The sequence below is a fragment of the Saccopteryx leptura genome, chromosome 3, assembly GCF_036850995.1.
Source record: "Saccopteryx leptura isolate mSacLep1 chromosome 3, mSacLep1_pri_phased_curated, whole genome shotgun sequence".
Classification (NCBI taxonomy): Eukaryota; Metazoa; Chordata; class Mammalia; order Chiroptera; family Emballonuridae; genus Saccopteryx; species Saccopteryx leptura.
Genome location: NC_089505.1, coordinates 293,560,944 through 293,577,398, shown reverse-complemented (window position 1 = coordinate 293,577,398; position 16,455 = coordinate 293,560,944). Strand labels below are relative to the sequence as shown.

The following is a 16,455-nucleotide window of genomic DNA, read 5'->3' as shown; positions in this document are numbered from 1 at the left end:
TCAGGTAGAGCTTGACTCAGATGTTTTTAGTACCTGAGAAGTGTTCACCTTTGATCTTTAGCTTACAGAATGAAGAGCCCCTGCCAGAAGGCTGGGAGATTAGGTATACTCGGGAAGGCGTGCGGTACTTTGTCGATCATAACACCAGAACAACAACCTTCAAAGATCCTCGCAACGGGAAGTCATCTGTGTAAGTCTTGGCCTGAGGTTCTTAATGCTGTTTTGTAGGTTAGCTGATGATTTAGCCTCATATTTTACTTTTGGATCAAAAAGACCTACTGAGTAAATACCCTAGTATACCTGTCTTTGCTGTACCTTATGACAGAATGGATCTGTGGCATATAATTCCATAATAACAGTGGCAAATGTTTATATAGTGGTTACAATGTGCCACAAATTGTTCTAAGCACTTGACAGACATTAGCCGATTTTACTTTCCAGTACCCCCTTGAGGAAGACACTAGTAGTTTCTTTTTTCAACTGCAGTAGCTGAGACTTAGGGAGCATAACTGACTTGGGCAGAATCACACAGCAGGTCATGGGACTTGTTTCATACCCAAGTCTGTTTGCTCTCTGCCCCTGAGTGCCATAGCACAGTACTGTGGCCTCAGGGGCTGATACGCTCCACAAGACTGAGTGTCTCAGATGAAGGTATCTGTGAGGCCTTTGACAGAGGCCTTCACCTTCACTCCTAGGGGCAAGGTCTCTGTCACCAAGAATAGAAGCCGTCATGAAAGGCCTTATGCAGAGTCCTACCCTGTCAGCCCACCTATCAGTATCTGTCTGCCCTCTGACCCTGTTGGTGACAAAGGCCAAGACTCTGCTGGTGCCAGGGTTTCGTCCTCTCCTTCCCACTTCATTGTTCCAGCACTGATCATATTTCTGTGCTACATCATCAGTTGTTTTTTCTCTGCTAAATTATTCTTGCCAGCTCTTCTTCTAAAGTAAAAAATACAAAACAGAACCCTCAACTCTTCACCTTACATACAGATCCACTCAGTAGAAATTGGTTTTGACTGCTGCACCTTCAGGAAAAGTACCTGAAGGAGTTATCTCTGTATTGCTGTTTCTGATTTCGACCTAGCCCAACTCTGGGATGTTCCTCTGCCCCTGAACTTGCTAAGGACACCAGTGCTATCCACGTTGTCAGTCTGGGTTGGCTTACATCCTGTCTTATGTCAGAGCATTTGATACAGGACCTCTGTCTCTGGGCAGAAGTAGGTAAGGACTAAGCTTCCTTTTTTACCCTGTGCCATCCTCATCTTACCTGATTATTTGGTGGCTGGGTTATCCTTTCTCTTCAGCCTCTTAACATTGAAGGAAGGTCCCAGAGCTCCGTCCTCAGCAACCTACACATGTTCTCTTGGTGACTCTTACCCACTGTCCTGCTTTATAATCTCTCACTTCAAACTTTGCTTCTTCGATTCCCGGCCAGGACACACAGGAGAAACACCCATCAGCTTCTCCACCCTTCCCTTTCTCCTTTCTCTCTCTCTCTCTTCCCCTCCCGCCGCCAAGGCTCCATTGGAGCAAAGTTGGCCCAGGCGCTGAGGATGGCTCCATGACCTCTACCTCAGGCGCTAGAATGGCTCTGGTTGCAGCGGAGCAAAGCCCCAGAGGGGCCAAGCATCGCCCCCTAGTGGGAATGCCGGGTGGATCCCAGTCGAGCGCATGTGGGGGTCTGTCTGCCTGCCCCCCCCAACTTTGGAAAAATACAAAAAAATAAAACCCCCAAAATCTTCTTTGTTATATCTGCTGGTCACCCCTTCCTGACAATTCCCATAGCACCTGTTCTACCGGAACCTTTCCATCTGGGGTGATGGCCACGCGACTCCTAGGTGTGCTTGGGCCAGTGTTTCAGAATTATTGTAAGTCCTCTGTCTCTTCCCAAACCCCGCTGTCTCTGGTGTCACCTACCCTGCTGCCTGTCCTCCTGCTTCCTGCCTGCATCCCATGCTCCTACAGCAGCCAGACTGAGTAATAAAAAATCTAAGTAAAAAGTCATTGTTTTGCACAAAAGTATTCTGTGGTTTCCCTCTTGATCAGACTAAAAAGCAAAGTTTTTACAAGGCTCCGTAGCACCTGACCCCTGACATCGCCTCTTGACTCCACTCCAGCATTGCTGGTCATCCAGCGGTCCCAGCAACACTGAGGCTCCTGTTCTCCGTGCACCCTGTCCGCAAATGTCTCTATGGCTGTGGCTCCGTGTGTGCACTCAGACTTTACTTCGTGAGACCTGCTTTGTTCACCTTTCTCAGCAGCGAGTCTCTTCTCCCTGCTGGTCTCGCCCTGCTGCTTTCTCTCCTCTTTGTGTGTGTGTGTGTGGGGGGGGGGGCACGTTCCCCATGCAGACACTCACAGCCTGCACAGCTGCCTCATTCATGCTGCTGCTTGTCTGCTCCTCCACTCGTCCTGAAGCTCCACAAAAACAGTCCTTCTCTGTTTTATCAGCAAGTGAAGCTCTCACCATCTAGGAGAGTGCCAGGTGTATGCACATACTTCATAATGTGTGCTGAGTGAACTCGATCCTGGCTGTATGAGAACATCCTCCCTTGGTCCCAGAGGGTCCCCTTCATGGTGAGAGCTCTCTGTTCTCATTTCTCAGGCTCACTTGCGAGGCAGGAGACCCAGGCCTTATTTGGAAAGCCTGTTCCTACGTTAGGCCCACTTGGCCCCTTCCCTCACTGGCCACTGAGCCACCTGTCTCTGGGATCCCATCTTGCTGTGCTTACATTTCTTTTAGTTTGCTTAGGGTTAAGATGCAGTAGAGTTGCTTCCTTGTCCCTTCTGTCCAGGTCCTTCGGGTTAAGGGTTATCTTTGAAATAGGTCTTCTTTGAAATAGTCTGCAGTGGACATTAGTATTTCAGTTAACTGATTTTTATGAAGCCCCGTCCATAACATAGACTCTGTGTGCAGGGTCTTGTGTCCTCATTGCTCATACCCCTGCTGGCTCAGCAAACACACCCTCACTCTCTCCCAGCAAATAACTGTCCTGTGATCATTGTAGGCCTCTGGGACACTCCACTGTCACAAGGAGTGTTAAAGATTGACTTTACTGCACATTAATGCCTGCCTGTTCTGTTTCTCTTTAGAACTAAAGGTGGTCCACAGATTGCTTACGAACGTAGCTTTCGGTGGAAGCTTGCTCACTTCCGTTACCTGTGCCAGGTACTGCAGTGCTAAAATATTTCATGTCATAGCATTTCGTCGTATCTGTACCCAATATGTTTATAAGCTTGCGTGACATGACCATGTTATGTTTGTTTTCAGTCCAATGCACTGCCCAGTCACGTGAAGATCAATGTGTCCCGGCAGACGCTGTTTGAAGACTCCTTCCAGCAGGTAAGGGAGAGTTAATATGTCTCGTTGTGAAGGACAAGGCTTGAGAAATTTTAACCCCTCAAACAGCCACTGCAACAGTGACTGCCTTACTGAGGGCCCTTACACTCATAGTCATAATGACCCCCACGGGGCCCAAGCTGATGGCCATGTGCTTGGCACTGCCATTTAACTCATCCCCCCAACATGCCTTGCTTCACAGTTAGAGGCACTGAGGCTGAGAAAGTCACTCTGCCATGAACGGGCTTGCTAAAATAAATGGTACAGAATGACACATTTTGACACTTACTTTGCTAAGATTTTATTAACGCAAACAAAATGTCTTGGTAATACCACCAAATTAAAGTTAAGTAGGTACAGACACTGCAGCCCTGGACTGTTTCTCTAGCAGCCCTCCTTCCTGCTGGTTCTGTGTCCATGTCCTGCTCTCAGTGAGACCTTTGTGAGCTGCAAGTCCCTGCTAACCTGCCTCCCAGGCCCCCAGCCATTTGTGGTGCTTGGTGCTTCCTGCTGACGCTCAGCACTGCCCGACGGACAGTGCCACTCCATGAGAGCCCCAGGAGGTCGTGTTCGCTGTGGCCTTGCCAGTATCTGAAGCAGCCCGCATGTAGCAGTGCTCAGCAAACGCCTGATGAATGGATAAACAAGTGAAATATGTTTACTCCCCGAGTCCTCCACAGAATAAAGACAAAAAATCAAAATCTTGACAGTTCTTTTTTGTGACGTGGAGAACTTCATGTCAGTCTTTTCAGCCCCCACAAAGCACTCCTGTGAGGACCCAGAAGCCCTGTGCTACAGGTGCTCAGGGACCCCATGGGCCAAAAGAGGACTCTGAAGTCAGGATACTCTCCTCCTACCTTACTGCACCCACTGCTGGCATGGGCACAGGATACTCATAGCTACTCTCCAGACTTGTCTTTTGGTTTGAGTTAGTACATTCTTAGCAAGGTAAGTGTCAGATGGAACCACCTGTTCCAACCTCTGTCTGAGCTTTATTTGAGTAAGTGTACATCCAGATTTGTTGTACCCTGTCCCCTGCCTAGGAGAATCATGCTCTCTGTCATGTGCAGGGCGAGCCTGGGCCTGCCTGTCCCAGGGCCCTGACCGTGCGTGCCAGCCTTGGCTCAGGCACTGACACGTGTGAGTAGGAATTCATTGTTACCCAGTAGTGAAGCCTATTACTAGTAACCTTAACATGAGCCAGTAAGGATTATGAAGTTGGTTATCTGTGTTGCGTTAAGATATAGTTATTATGGCCCTGGCCGGTTGGCTCAGCGGTAGAGCGTCAGCCTGGCGTGCAGGAGTCCCGGGTTCGATTCCCGGCCAGGGCACATAAGAGAAGCACCCATTTGCTTCTCCACCACCCCCCTTCCTTCCTCTCTGTCTCTCTCTTCCCCTCCCGTAGCCAAGGCTCCATTGGAGCAAAGATGGCCCGGGCACTGGGGATGGCTCCTTGGCCTCTGCCCCAGGCGCTAGAGTGGCTCTGGTCGCAGCAGAGCGTTGCCTCCTGGTGGGCAGAGCGTCGCCCCTGGTTGGCGTGCCGGATGGATCCCGGTCGGGTGCATGCGGGAGTCTGTCTGACTGTCTCTCCCCGTTTCCAGGTTCAGAAAAATACAAATAAATAAATAAATAAATAAAAGATATACTTATTATGTATAAATGCATCACCTTATAAATAATTCTCTGCTATAACTGCATTCCTTTCCTACTGAGAAATGGAATGTGTATATAAGCAGGACCCAAAACAAGATCTAATGCTTCTTGTTTAGTGTTGCTAATCAGAAAAAGCCTTTACAAGATTTTTGTAAAATTTTGGGAGTAATGGAGTGAGGGAATATTTTCTAACCATAGAGCTGTGCGAGACTTTCCTCTGCTGCGCTGACCGAGTGGAGCCACCACTCAGTACAGAGGGGAGACAACGGAGAGAGGAGACTGAGCAGCACGAGGCACACCTTCACCACTTGATCTTTAGAGTTAAAGGCATTGTTGTGTGACATGAGGAAATGTGTTATTTTGAAAATATAGATATTTAAATTGAATTGTCTTTGGAAGAAACTTGTGCTATATATTTGTGTTTAAATATCCATGTTTTTGTTTTAATCAGATTATGGCATTAAAACCCTATGACTTGAGGAGGCGACTGTATGTAATATTTAGAGGAGAAGAAGGACTTGATTATGGTGGTTTAGCAAGGTAAAATAAAACATCTGCTTTTAAATAGTGTCTCACACAATGGATGTAGTATTGAAAAGATGTGTTTTTAAAAGCAATCAGTATTATTTTTAAGAACAAAAATAAAAAGATTTACACAACTCTAGAGGTTATAACCACTATTAGTACTCATGGTTAGCTTATACATTTTCTCTGCCCATATATAAATTTGTATCTATGTGATATATATGTTTGCTGTTTTTTTTTTAAACAGAATTGATCATACAACTTGTACAATATAGCAACTTGTTTTTGTTGTTTTATATATTGTGGAAATCTTCCCATATCACACATGGAGATAATCCTCTCTTTTTATTTAATGGCTGCACAATATTCCATTATATGGAGATATCATAAATCATGGATCAGCATGCACAAGGTTGTTTCTTTTCACTATTGTAACAGTGTGTGTTCTATGTTTGTGTTGTTAATTCAGTCCGAGTCGTTATGAGAACAAAGTTTTCTGTATTCATTCACTATATTGTTAACAGTAGATGCTTGTGAAACAATGATTAGGAAATCCTTTTAGTGTTTTTTACCCTCAATTGCTTTGAAAAATTATTTAACAATAATTTATTGTTTAGCAAACATTTTGATTAAATCTTCCCAAAGGTTTAAACTTGCTCTGAATAGAAACAGCTCTTTCTGAACATGAATTTTACAGGTATATAGAATTACATAATTATAGTTTAGTACTATTGACAAAAAGCGATGTGGGACTGGGCACCGCTGGTGGGAGCGTGTAAGTGGGATTATCAGCTTTGGTTGTATTAGCATATTTTCATATCCAGAATATTATCAAGGAGGTTTTTGAGAAAAGAAATACTACCTATCATAGTGAATGTTTATATTACAGCTATTGTGATATCTCCCAGTTTCAGAAATGTTCATTCAAAAGAAAGGTACATCTGAGAAATGAAATACAGTATTATTTTTACAGTGTCTGGCTTGATAACATTTTCATTCTTATCTGAACCCCTTTTTTACTTCAGCAATTCTGGTTTAGTTTTATAATTTGAAAGTTTTACTGCATACAGTCAGTTTTTCCATACCATAATTTTCTTATTCCCAAATTCTTTGTTTTGACTTGTGTGTGGGTGTTGGTTTATTCAGGAATTCAGAATTGACAAGGGTGATGTATTCCAGCAGTTTTCAGAATGTGTTTTCTGTTGCTTTTGAATGTAAGTGGTAGCTTGACCAGACACAGCTTCTCGCCTGAGAGTTCGCCTCCTGTCCCTTCAGTGTGAATGGGGCACTGCCAGAGGGAGCCCAGTCCTTGTTCTCGAAGCTTACTGATTTCATTGTTGATTGTTTTGTATCTTTTCTAGGAACATGTTAAAATCTTCCTTAACTTAAGGGGACTTTTCTTCTATTATGTCTTTGAATATTTTTTCTGTTCCATGTGTTCCATTTTCTTCAGGAACATCAGTCGTGGGTATGTGGAGTCTCCTTTGTCAGTCGTACATGTCTGTCTGATTTCTTTCTCTTTGTGCTTTTCCACACCTGTTTTGGTTTTTCTCACACCTGTCCCCATGTCCCTGTTCACAGTGCTGCCTGCCTTCTGCTGCTTCTACTGTGATTTTCTTCATTTTCTTCTCTAGACTCTGCTAGCTCGTCTGCTGTCTCATGATCTTTTCACCCTCCGTGTCTCCTTAGTTATTGAGAGCGTGAAGAGGGGTGTGCTGAATGTGACTGCCTGTTAGAGTTTCTCCCTCTTTCCCGCTGTCAGGTACAGGTCAGGTACCATGGGACAGCCCTCCTTCTGAGTGACTCAGTTTTCTCTGGGCTGCTTTTGCTGACCATGGCTTGCAGCAGCTGAGAACTTTATTCCTAGTTCTGTGTCTGAGCACACGCACAGCAGATGCGTTCAGTGCTCATCCCTGGCCATGTTATACGCCACCTGTGTCAGCGGGAGGCACACTTGGTTCAGCTGCTGTGTTGGGACTGCATTTAGTTTTAGGAATCAGTACCTATCGTTTCTTAGCTGGTGTTGTTTGGGGATTCCCTTCTCTCTAGGCATTCCTGAGACTGTGTAAACCTTTAGAAGAACACTTGTACAGAGCTGCCAGGGTGGGCTAGCCTGCATATCGGTGGCCCCCATTCTGATTTAAAATTTTAAAAAGTTATTTGACAACATTAAAGAAAGTTACTAGATTATGCTTAAGAAGTAAGATTTCTGGCTTCTTTTTAAAAGTACCTTCTCACGTGGCATCAATTGGCTGAATCAGAGGAGCTGCCTCCCCTGATGGTAGTGAACTTCTTCCACTTCTGTGCTCACCACTGCCCCATCATATGAGGGCTGGGATTATATGCCCAGAAATCATTTTTCTTTAAAACCAATATAACTTTGGTCAGGGATACAGTGGAGAGTGAAAGATTGGGGTCAGTAGCGAATAGCAGCCCCTTTCTCTCACTCACCAGTCCCTGCGGGAACCTGGGTTGGAGCCTGGCTATAGAAGAAATTGCTGGTTAAAAGCCATTTACAAATTGAGCGTGTTTTGTCATATAAATTATTAACCTTTTATCTAATTGTATTTCATGTATTAGACTTTTATAAATGAGGCAAAATGGGTGATAACTTAAAGAATGTTCATCACATTTAAAGAATTTGCCTTTTAATTTGGGTGCCAATTCTCCTGCTTTGGCAGTAAAACTAAACGTATTCCATAGCAGCAGTGCTGTGTGGCTCAGAACCACCCACAGATATTTACCAAAACCTATTGTGCATTGTCCCATGATGCCTGTAAGCATTACGGCTACAAGAAATATCTAAAGCTGTGGCCTTTCCTTTTGAGGCGCTTACTACAGTCTGGTAGATGGGGCAGGTCATCTAAAGAATAGTGAATACCACTGTGAGTTTGTTACTGTTACTGATGCCACAAAACCTCTGGAGTGGGAAACGCAGGCTCTGCCCAGACACAGTTGTAGCTGAGGGGATACCCCAGCAAGTCTGCAGAGAAATTAGTGTGGCAGGTGTGACGACACTGGCTTTGTATTTGGCAGTGAGGACTGGTAGGCACTTTGTGTATTTGATCCGCTATTAAATTTGTGTACACTGAATGCTAAGGAATGATCTTGCCCTGTTTTCTCTAGAGAATGGTTCTTCTTGCTCTCACATGAAGTCCTGAACCCCATGTACTGCTTGTTTGAGTATGCTGGCAAGAACAACTACTGTCTGCAGATCAACCCCGCATCCACCATCAACCCGGACCACCTCTCCTACTTTTGTTTCATCGGTCGCTTCATTGCCATGGTGAGCCTGATGCCAAGTCTCATTTGTTCATTTAAGCTTCACTTAGTGGAAAGCCAGGTCCTCAGAGAAATGCCAGGCTGCTGTTAGAGCGAGATGCTGTTTCTGCAGAGACACAGTCGAGGGCCTGGAGGCTTTGGGCTTCAGAGGACACAGCACAGTAGAGGTGGGGCCGAGGGGCGGGGCTCCCTGGGCTGGCAGCTGCCAGGGTAGTGAAGGCAGTGTTCCCGGGAGCCCTGAGGCCCTTTCTCCACTGCAGCATCTCGATAGGTTAATGTAATTTATAAAGTGCCCTGGAGTGGGGTTGGTAAAGCTCCTTAACACCAAGAGGGAGAGGAGAGATGAGAAGCACCAATTCTTTGTTGCAGCACCTTAGTTGTTCATTGATTGCTTTCTCATATGTGCCTTGACTGGGGAGGTTCTGGCAGTCAGTGACCCCTTGCTCAAGCCAGCAACCTTGGGCTTTAAGCCAGCGACCTTGGACTCAATCCAGTGATCTTTGGGCTTAAGCCAGTAACCTTGGGATCATTTCAGTGATCCTGTGCTTAAGCTGATGAGCCCACGCTCTAGCAGGTGACCCTAGGGTTTTGAATTGGGGCCCTCAGTGTCCTGGGCCACCAGTGGTCAGGCATACCCTCTTGTCAACAGGACGTGTAGCTGGTTTTTTTACCTCACTTAAATAGATAAAGCCTCATGATTTCTTATGTTATGATTTCTTATCATTATGTTCTCAATAAAAAAAATTACTTTGTACATTTTAAAATAAGTTTTTTGTTTTTCTTGGCAGGCACTTTTCCATGGAAAGTTTATTGATACTGGTTTCTCCTTACCATTCTATAAGCGTATGCTAAGTAAAAAACTGACGATTAAGGATTTGGAATCTATTGATACTGAATTTTATAATTCCCTTATCTGGATAAGGTTTGAACATTTATGTTTCAATAAGGCATTTTCTTGAAACCAATTTATATGACTTGTTAATAAGTATGTCTGTATTTTTCTCACCTAGAGACAACAACATTGAAGAATGTGGCTTAGAAATGTACTTTTCTGTTGACATGGAGATACTGGGAAAAGTTACCTCACATGACCTGAAATTGGGAGGTGCCAATATTCTGGTGACAGAAGATAACAAGGATGAATACATCGGGTGAGGTTCCCAGAGCTCCTGCAGCATGCTGGCCCGAGGCCCTGCTGGCACCCAGCCCCTCCCTGTCTGTTCCTCTGGAAGGACTGGCTCCACATTCATTCCTCTGATTTCCTTTTTCATCGTGTTCTCTCTACTTGACCTCTGCACAGGCTCCGCCGTGCTCCAGGTCTATGCGCACTGCCACCCTGTCCCGTGTCCTCCCGTGTTTTTGACCTCTGCACAGGCTCCGCCGTGCTCCAGGTTCACTCACACTGCTCTCCCTTCCCGTGTTCTCCTGTGTTCTTGACTTCTGCACAGGGTTCACCGTGCTGTAGGTCCATGTGCATTGCCATCCCTCCTGTGTCCTTCTGTGTTCTTGCAGTCAGAGCACACACACTCCCTTCACTGTCCACAGCCACAGGCTGTGTGCTCCCTGCCCAGTCAGGGCTCAGAGGCTGGGCAGAGCTCGCAGCCACCTCCTTGCAGACAGAAGAGCAGGGCGCCCTGTAGAACAGCATGATATGGACCCCAGCCCCGACCATCCAGAAGGGCTCATCTCCTGGTGCATCTCACCTGCCCTCTCACTCCCTGTCTTAACATGGGCTCCTACACCAGTTTTAAACTGCCTTCTTGAGTCCCATGAACCACAGCCTACAGTTTCTTGACCTCTTCTTTCAGGTGTGCTGCTCCACATTTCCTTCACTTCCTCAACGTGGATGTTTGTCCAAGGCCCTTCACGCAGCCTGCTTCTCAGAGAGGTCTGCTCCCAAGCCTCAGTGTTCTGTTAGAGTCAGGTGTGACCTTGAGAAAGTGTTTCCATGTGCCAGCCAGGCCAGTGCAGACTTCCAGGAAGCAGCCAGATAGATGTTTCAGGCTCCTGAGCCATATATAGCCCCAGTTGAGCCCCGCTCCAGAGCGCGCCCCGTCCCCGGAGCTGACGCTGTGCTGCGTAGACAGCATGAGCACAAGCCCGTGTGGCAGTGTTCTGATACAACCCCAGAACACGCACTGAAATTTGATTTCCTGTGCTTTTTATATCATGGAATGTTACTTTTAATTTTTTTTTTCATTAAAAAGTAGGTAAAGACTCACATACTGCACAGAAAGCACGTTAGAGGCTGGATTGGGCCCACAGCTCCTGAACTGCTGACTGACCCGCGTTACAGGTGGCATGTCACATTGCTCATTTCCTCTCCCCACTGCCTTTCTGGGCCTGTTCCTGCCCTGGTGCCACGTTTCCCCTCCTAGATTTGGACTTGGTATCGATCTTGTTTCTCTTCCTTTCAGATTTTTCATGTTTGCTCTTTGTAATTGTTTCCAAAGCAGGATCATGTACACATTACTCTCTAACTTGCTTTTCCCAGGACAGGAGAGCTAGATTCACTCGCTTCCTAATGGCTAGATAAGCTTGCTGTCCTTCCTGTGTGACTCAGGATCATTCGGGCTGTGTCCAGCTTGGGCCGCTGCAGACCAGGCAGCAGAAGACCGTTAGCAGGAGTGCACACAGGCTGCTGCTGTCTCCCCCTGGGGAGAGTCAGAGACCACTGAGGAGACGTGGCTGCAGTGCTTGCTTCTTAACCTGCCATAGTGTCACCATCACGCCCCACTCAGCAGTCAGCGCTCGGGTTCTCTGAGTGGGGCGTTGCCCCACTGTGTACATTTGGGGCACTCGGAGCATTTATCACTTCTGTTAGACAACACTGAAGAAAGTATATTCACGAAGGTGTGAAAGGCACTGGGCTTTCTGTATTTGTTAAACCTTGAGCTCTCCACAAAATCCAGTGATTAATACCTAGCACAACCTAAGCACTTAGAAAATGCTGTCCACATTTTCAGATGTCAGGGCAGTTTAATGCCTGTACTTAGTTTACTTCCTTGAATTCTGTACTTTGTGTTATTAAGGAAACTACTATTTTTAAAAATCTAGTCTGTAGAGTACCTACTATATAGGAGTTTATACCTAATCATGACTGTAACATTTTTTGGCAGATTTTGTTTCATTCTCTGGTACAATAACACTTTGATCTTGTTTTTTAATCTTGCTCTTTAAAATTATGAGGTAATGCTCTTCTTTTTCAGTTGTGACACTTAGTTTTTAGTGCACAGGAGCGGATATACTGCTCTTTGGGAGGCAGAAACGAGCAGGCGCAGAGGAATTGAGATGTTCCAGGGACTGGGAGCCACATGCTGTGGGAACGTGCAAGGTGGCAAGAAACAGTGGCTGGGGGCCTCGGCGGGGCCGCCTGTGCTCACTCCACAAAAATCACATTGTTTCCAAGACTCCTGGATGTTTATTGAACACCAACATGATGGGATGACCAGTAGTGGTTTTGGGTGGCTGTGCTGGGTGCTCCAGGAGTCACAGATGGAAGGGACTGTGTGGGGAGGACCTGAAGTAGGAGGTGGTCCAGGAATCTAGAACGGGGGAGTGAGACCTGAAACGGCAGACACAGATGAAAATGACGGGATGGGGTTTTGGGGACGTTACAGGAATAGAATGGCTCAGAGTCAGTCATGACTCACATGGAGTGGGGAAATAGTTGTAAAGAAGTAGTTAATGACTGATGTTTCTGGACTGGTTGGCAGTGCATGTGTTAGCAGGATGTCTGAGGAGAGATGAATTACAAATATCTTCATCTCATGGGGAGCATGATTTGGGGGTGAGAGTTACTGGCTTTTCTGTGATAGTTGAAACTTAAGCAATGGACAGAGTCATCTGTAGTTAGTTGAGTGACTAGAAGAGACAAAAAGAGATCTCAGTGACACCCAGTCATGGGACAGTGACCCCGATGAGGGCCACTTAGGAGTAGGCAGAGCCATTCAGCTAGTGGTGCTGCTGGGTAAGAAGGACTCTGAGAGCTGGGGACACTCCTGTCATTGTCACAGGAAGTTCATGTCACGCACACACATTTCCTGAGTGACATTTGTGAAGGAAGTTGTTTCTTCTTGAAGGATGTCAAAATTTTGCCAAACTAGTGGTTTAAAACTTGGGTAAACAGTCTGGCACAATGGAGAAAGTGTCAACCTGGGACACTTAAGGTCCCAGGTTTGAAACCATGAGGTTACTGGCTTGAGCATGGGATCATAGATGTGATCCCAAGGTCGCTTGGCTTGAAGCCCAAGGTCACTGGCTTGAGCAAGGGGTCACTGCTCAACTGGAGCCCCAGGTCAAGGCACATATGAGAAGCAATCAGTGAACAACTAAAGTGCTGCAACTACAAGTTGATGCTTCAAATCTCTCTCCCTTTGTCTCTCTCACAAAAAAATTTAAAAAAAATAAAACTTGGGTAAACAGGAAGTGAGAAGGTGAGGACCGTGAGCAAGGGTTGTCTTCTAATTAGTGTTGGCAGGGGTGTGTGGGGGGTGTGTGTGTGAAAAAGAGTCATCTGAGCCCCAAGGTGGCAGCTGGGCAGAGTTGAGGGTTTTGTCACTGGTGAATGGAAGGTTTGGAAGCAGCACACACGGGTGGAAGGTTGCCTTGGACATGAATGAGTCAGCCACCTTCCTCCCGCACACAGGGCAGAGGTTTGAGGGGTCCCAGAAAGTCTGCCTCCTCTACCTGCTCTCCAAGGCTGCTCCTGCCTGGGGCCTCCACACCACCTCCCTTCCAGACCTGTCACTGACGGTGTCACTCCTTGTTTCTTCTTGCCACCCTCCTTCACAGCTTCTTCGAGCGTTTTATTTCCATCTTAGATGATTTCTACTCTAAATGTTAGGAAACTGTCACGTTCTCTATTAAGTCAGCACTGAGCTTTCTCTAACAAGGACATAACCTGTCCCAGCATATGACCCACAGGCAGGGTCCTCATGTCCCTGCAACACAGCCTTGCTTCCCTGTGGAGGGCTGTTAGTCAGGAGAAAGGGGAGCCCATCTGGTAGCTGTGGTGCCTTCCCTGCTCACAGTGTGGTCATGAGTGCTGCTGTGCTGGCTGTCACATTGACAGGGAACCTCCTTGTTGTTCCTTACTTTGGAAAGCACCCTTTAAGCTGCACACGTGCGGGAGCTGGTTTCCTCATTGTTGATACATGTTAACTCAAAAACTACACACACATGTGTGTAAAGAATGTAAATGGTATATTAAAATTATTTACTGATTTGAGAGAAAGACAGAGAGATACATTGATTTGTTGTTCCACTTATTTATGCATTCACTGGTTGATTCTTGTATGTGCCCTGAGTGGGGATTGAACCCACAACCTTGGCCTATTGAGATGATGCTCTAACCGAGCTACCCAGACAGGGCCTTAGATGGTATATTTAGGGAAAAAATAGGATACTTATTTATTTATTTACCTATTTAGCGAGAGAGAGAGAGAGAGAGAGAGAAACATTATCTTGTAGTTGCAGCACCTTACTTGTTCATTGATTGCTTCTCATATATTCCTTGACCCAGGGGGCTCCAGGTGAGCCAGTGACCTTGGAGTTTCAAACCTGAGACCTCAGCATCCCAGGTTGGTGCTCTATTCACTGAGCCACTGCCAGTGAAGACAAGACACGGGATTTTTAGAAGTACTTGGTGTTTCTAAGCCTTTACCATACACAAATGACCTATTTTGAATACTGTCTTTATTTTCAGTTTAATGACAGAATGGCGTTTTTCTCGAGGAGTACAAGAACAGACCAAAGCTTTCCTGGACGGTTTTAATGAAGTTGTTCCCCTTCAGTGGCTACAGTACTTTGATGAAAAAGAGCTGGAGGTGAGGCTCTTTCCCTTACGTATCATAGGAAACGGGGGACTGGTGCTTCCACAGAAGAATGTCTGCACATTTCTAAATCATGCGACACAATCTGGAGTCCTCTCACTCATCAGATGTTCAGTGGGTGTTAAAAGCCTAGCACTGGGTGAGGGGCTATATTCGCTGAACTCTGATGCTGTCATGGGCTCAAAGTCCTCATCAGTCCAGCTGTCAGGGGCCCTAGACCAGGAGTGCAGCCTTGTTACACTTTTGGGGAGCTTTCTGAAATCCTGACTTAGTAGTGATTTGCCCCAAAGAGCAGATTTTAAAGTCATGAGTTCCTAGTGATCTTAATTGTATCTGGACTTGTTAAAAATATATTGGATTTGGGGGGGGGGGGGGGGATGACAAATTATACGTAACAGAATTTACCATCTTAACCATTTCTGAGTGTACTGTTCAGTGATGTTAAGTATGTTCACATTATTATACAACAGATCAGAACTTTTTCATCTTGAAAAACAAACTTCCCTATAACAAGACTCCCACACTTCCCGCTCCCCCAGCCCCTGCACCCACCATTCTACTCTCTCTGCTTGCGACTCTTTCTCTGTTATATAAGTGGAATCAATGTCTGTCTTACTGTGACCAGCCTGTGTCACTGAGCATAATGTCCTCATGGTTTTGTTTTTTTTATAAATAAATTTTTATTTTAATGGGGTGACAGCAATAAATCAGGGTACATATATTCAAAGAAAACATTTCCAGGTTATCTTGTCATTTAGTTCTGTTGCATACCCATCACCCAAAGAGAGATCGTCCTCCGTCATCCTCTATCCAGTTTTCTTTGTACCCCTCCCCCTCCCCCTCCCCCCACTCCCATAACCACCACACTCCTGTCCATGTCTCTTAGTCTCGCTTTTATGTCCCACCAATGTATGGACTCCTGCAGTTCTTGTTTTTTTCTGATTTGCTTATTTCACTCCGCATAATGTTATAAGATTCCACCATTCTGCTGTAAGTGATCCGATGTCATCATTTCTTATGGCTGACTAGTATACCATGGTGTATATGTGCCCCATCTTCTTTATCCAGCCTTCTTTTTTTTTTTTTTTTTTTTTACAGTGATTAAAAGCCTTTAAGCAAACTCTTGGCCAATATAGCAAGAATCCATAAAAGAGTTGTGTCCTTAACATGTTCACCAAGTCCAAGTTGGCCCCATCACCATGCCAAATCCCTGAAAAATGCAACCCAACCCCAGTTCAGTCTGTTAGGAGCTGTCACAGGGAGCAGGAGTCCAGGAAAAGTCCACATCCAGGAAAAGTCCGCATGGCACTGGAATTGTCACCATTCTATACTTTGCAGCTCATGTCCAAGTCCCAATGACCGCTGCTTCTAGCTGGTAATGATTCAGGTAGACTGGAGAAGCCATTTGCAGCATATGTGGAGATGGAGCTTCTGTTCTCCTCTGCCTGGAGAGATGAGACCAGGTAGCTTTTCCCTGGAGCTCTGTGACTGTGGCATGGTAAAGAGAACCTTGGGATACACTAAGCAGTCTCGGTGTGGCTTCTTCAGTGTTCCTCGGTTGAAGAGTCCTCTTAGTTTAGTCCAAAGTTGGTTTTTCCAGATGATAGTTCTTAAAATTAGTTTGTATTCCACTTTGGTTCTGGGAGGTAGATGTTGGTACGTCCGTCTACTCCAGCGCCATCTTGTCTCTCCTCCTCCTTTTTTATGGTCTCATCGCAGACAAATCTTTTATCTCCTCATGGTTTTTGAAGCAGGTGTCATAATGTCTTTCTCTTTTGAGGCTGAATCATACTCCATTATATGTGTAGACTGCATGTCCTT

The 16,455-nt window shown here is 45.7% G+C and overlaps 1 protein-coding gene across 7 annotated transcripts in view; it reads left to right on the top strand.

Annotated features, from left to right (window-relative positions):
* Positions 1-16,455, top strand: part of WWP1 (WW domain containing E3 ubiquitin protein ligase 1) — a 104,299-nt gene that overhangs the window by 76,329 nt on the left and 11,515 nt on the right. For all 7 annotated transcript variants that reach the window (XM_066378783.1, XM_066378785.1, XM_066378786.1 and 4 more), the window contains 8 exons: positions 62-190; positions 3,094-3,169; positions 3,272-3,343; positions 5,445-5,533; positions 8,645-8,804; positions 9,589-9,722; positions 9,811-9,951; positions 14,508-14,628. In XM_066378783.1, the coding sequence (XP_066234880.1) occupies positions 62-190; positions 3,094-3,169; positions 3,272-3,343; positions 5,445-5,533; positions 8,645-8,804; positions 9,589-9,722; positions 9,811-9,951; positions 14,508-14,628 (922 nt within the window). The remainder of the gene's footprint in view (positions 1-61; positions 191-3,093; positions 3,170-3,271; positions 3,344-5,444; positions 5,534-8,644; positions 8,805-9,588; positions 9,723-9,810; positions 9,952-14,507; positions 14,629-16,455) is intronic.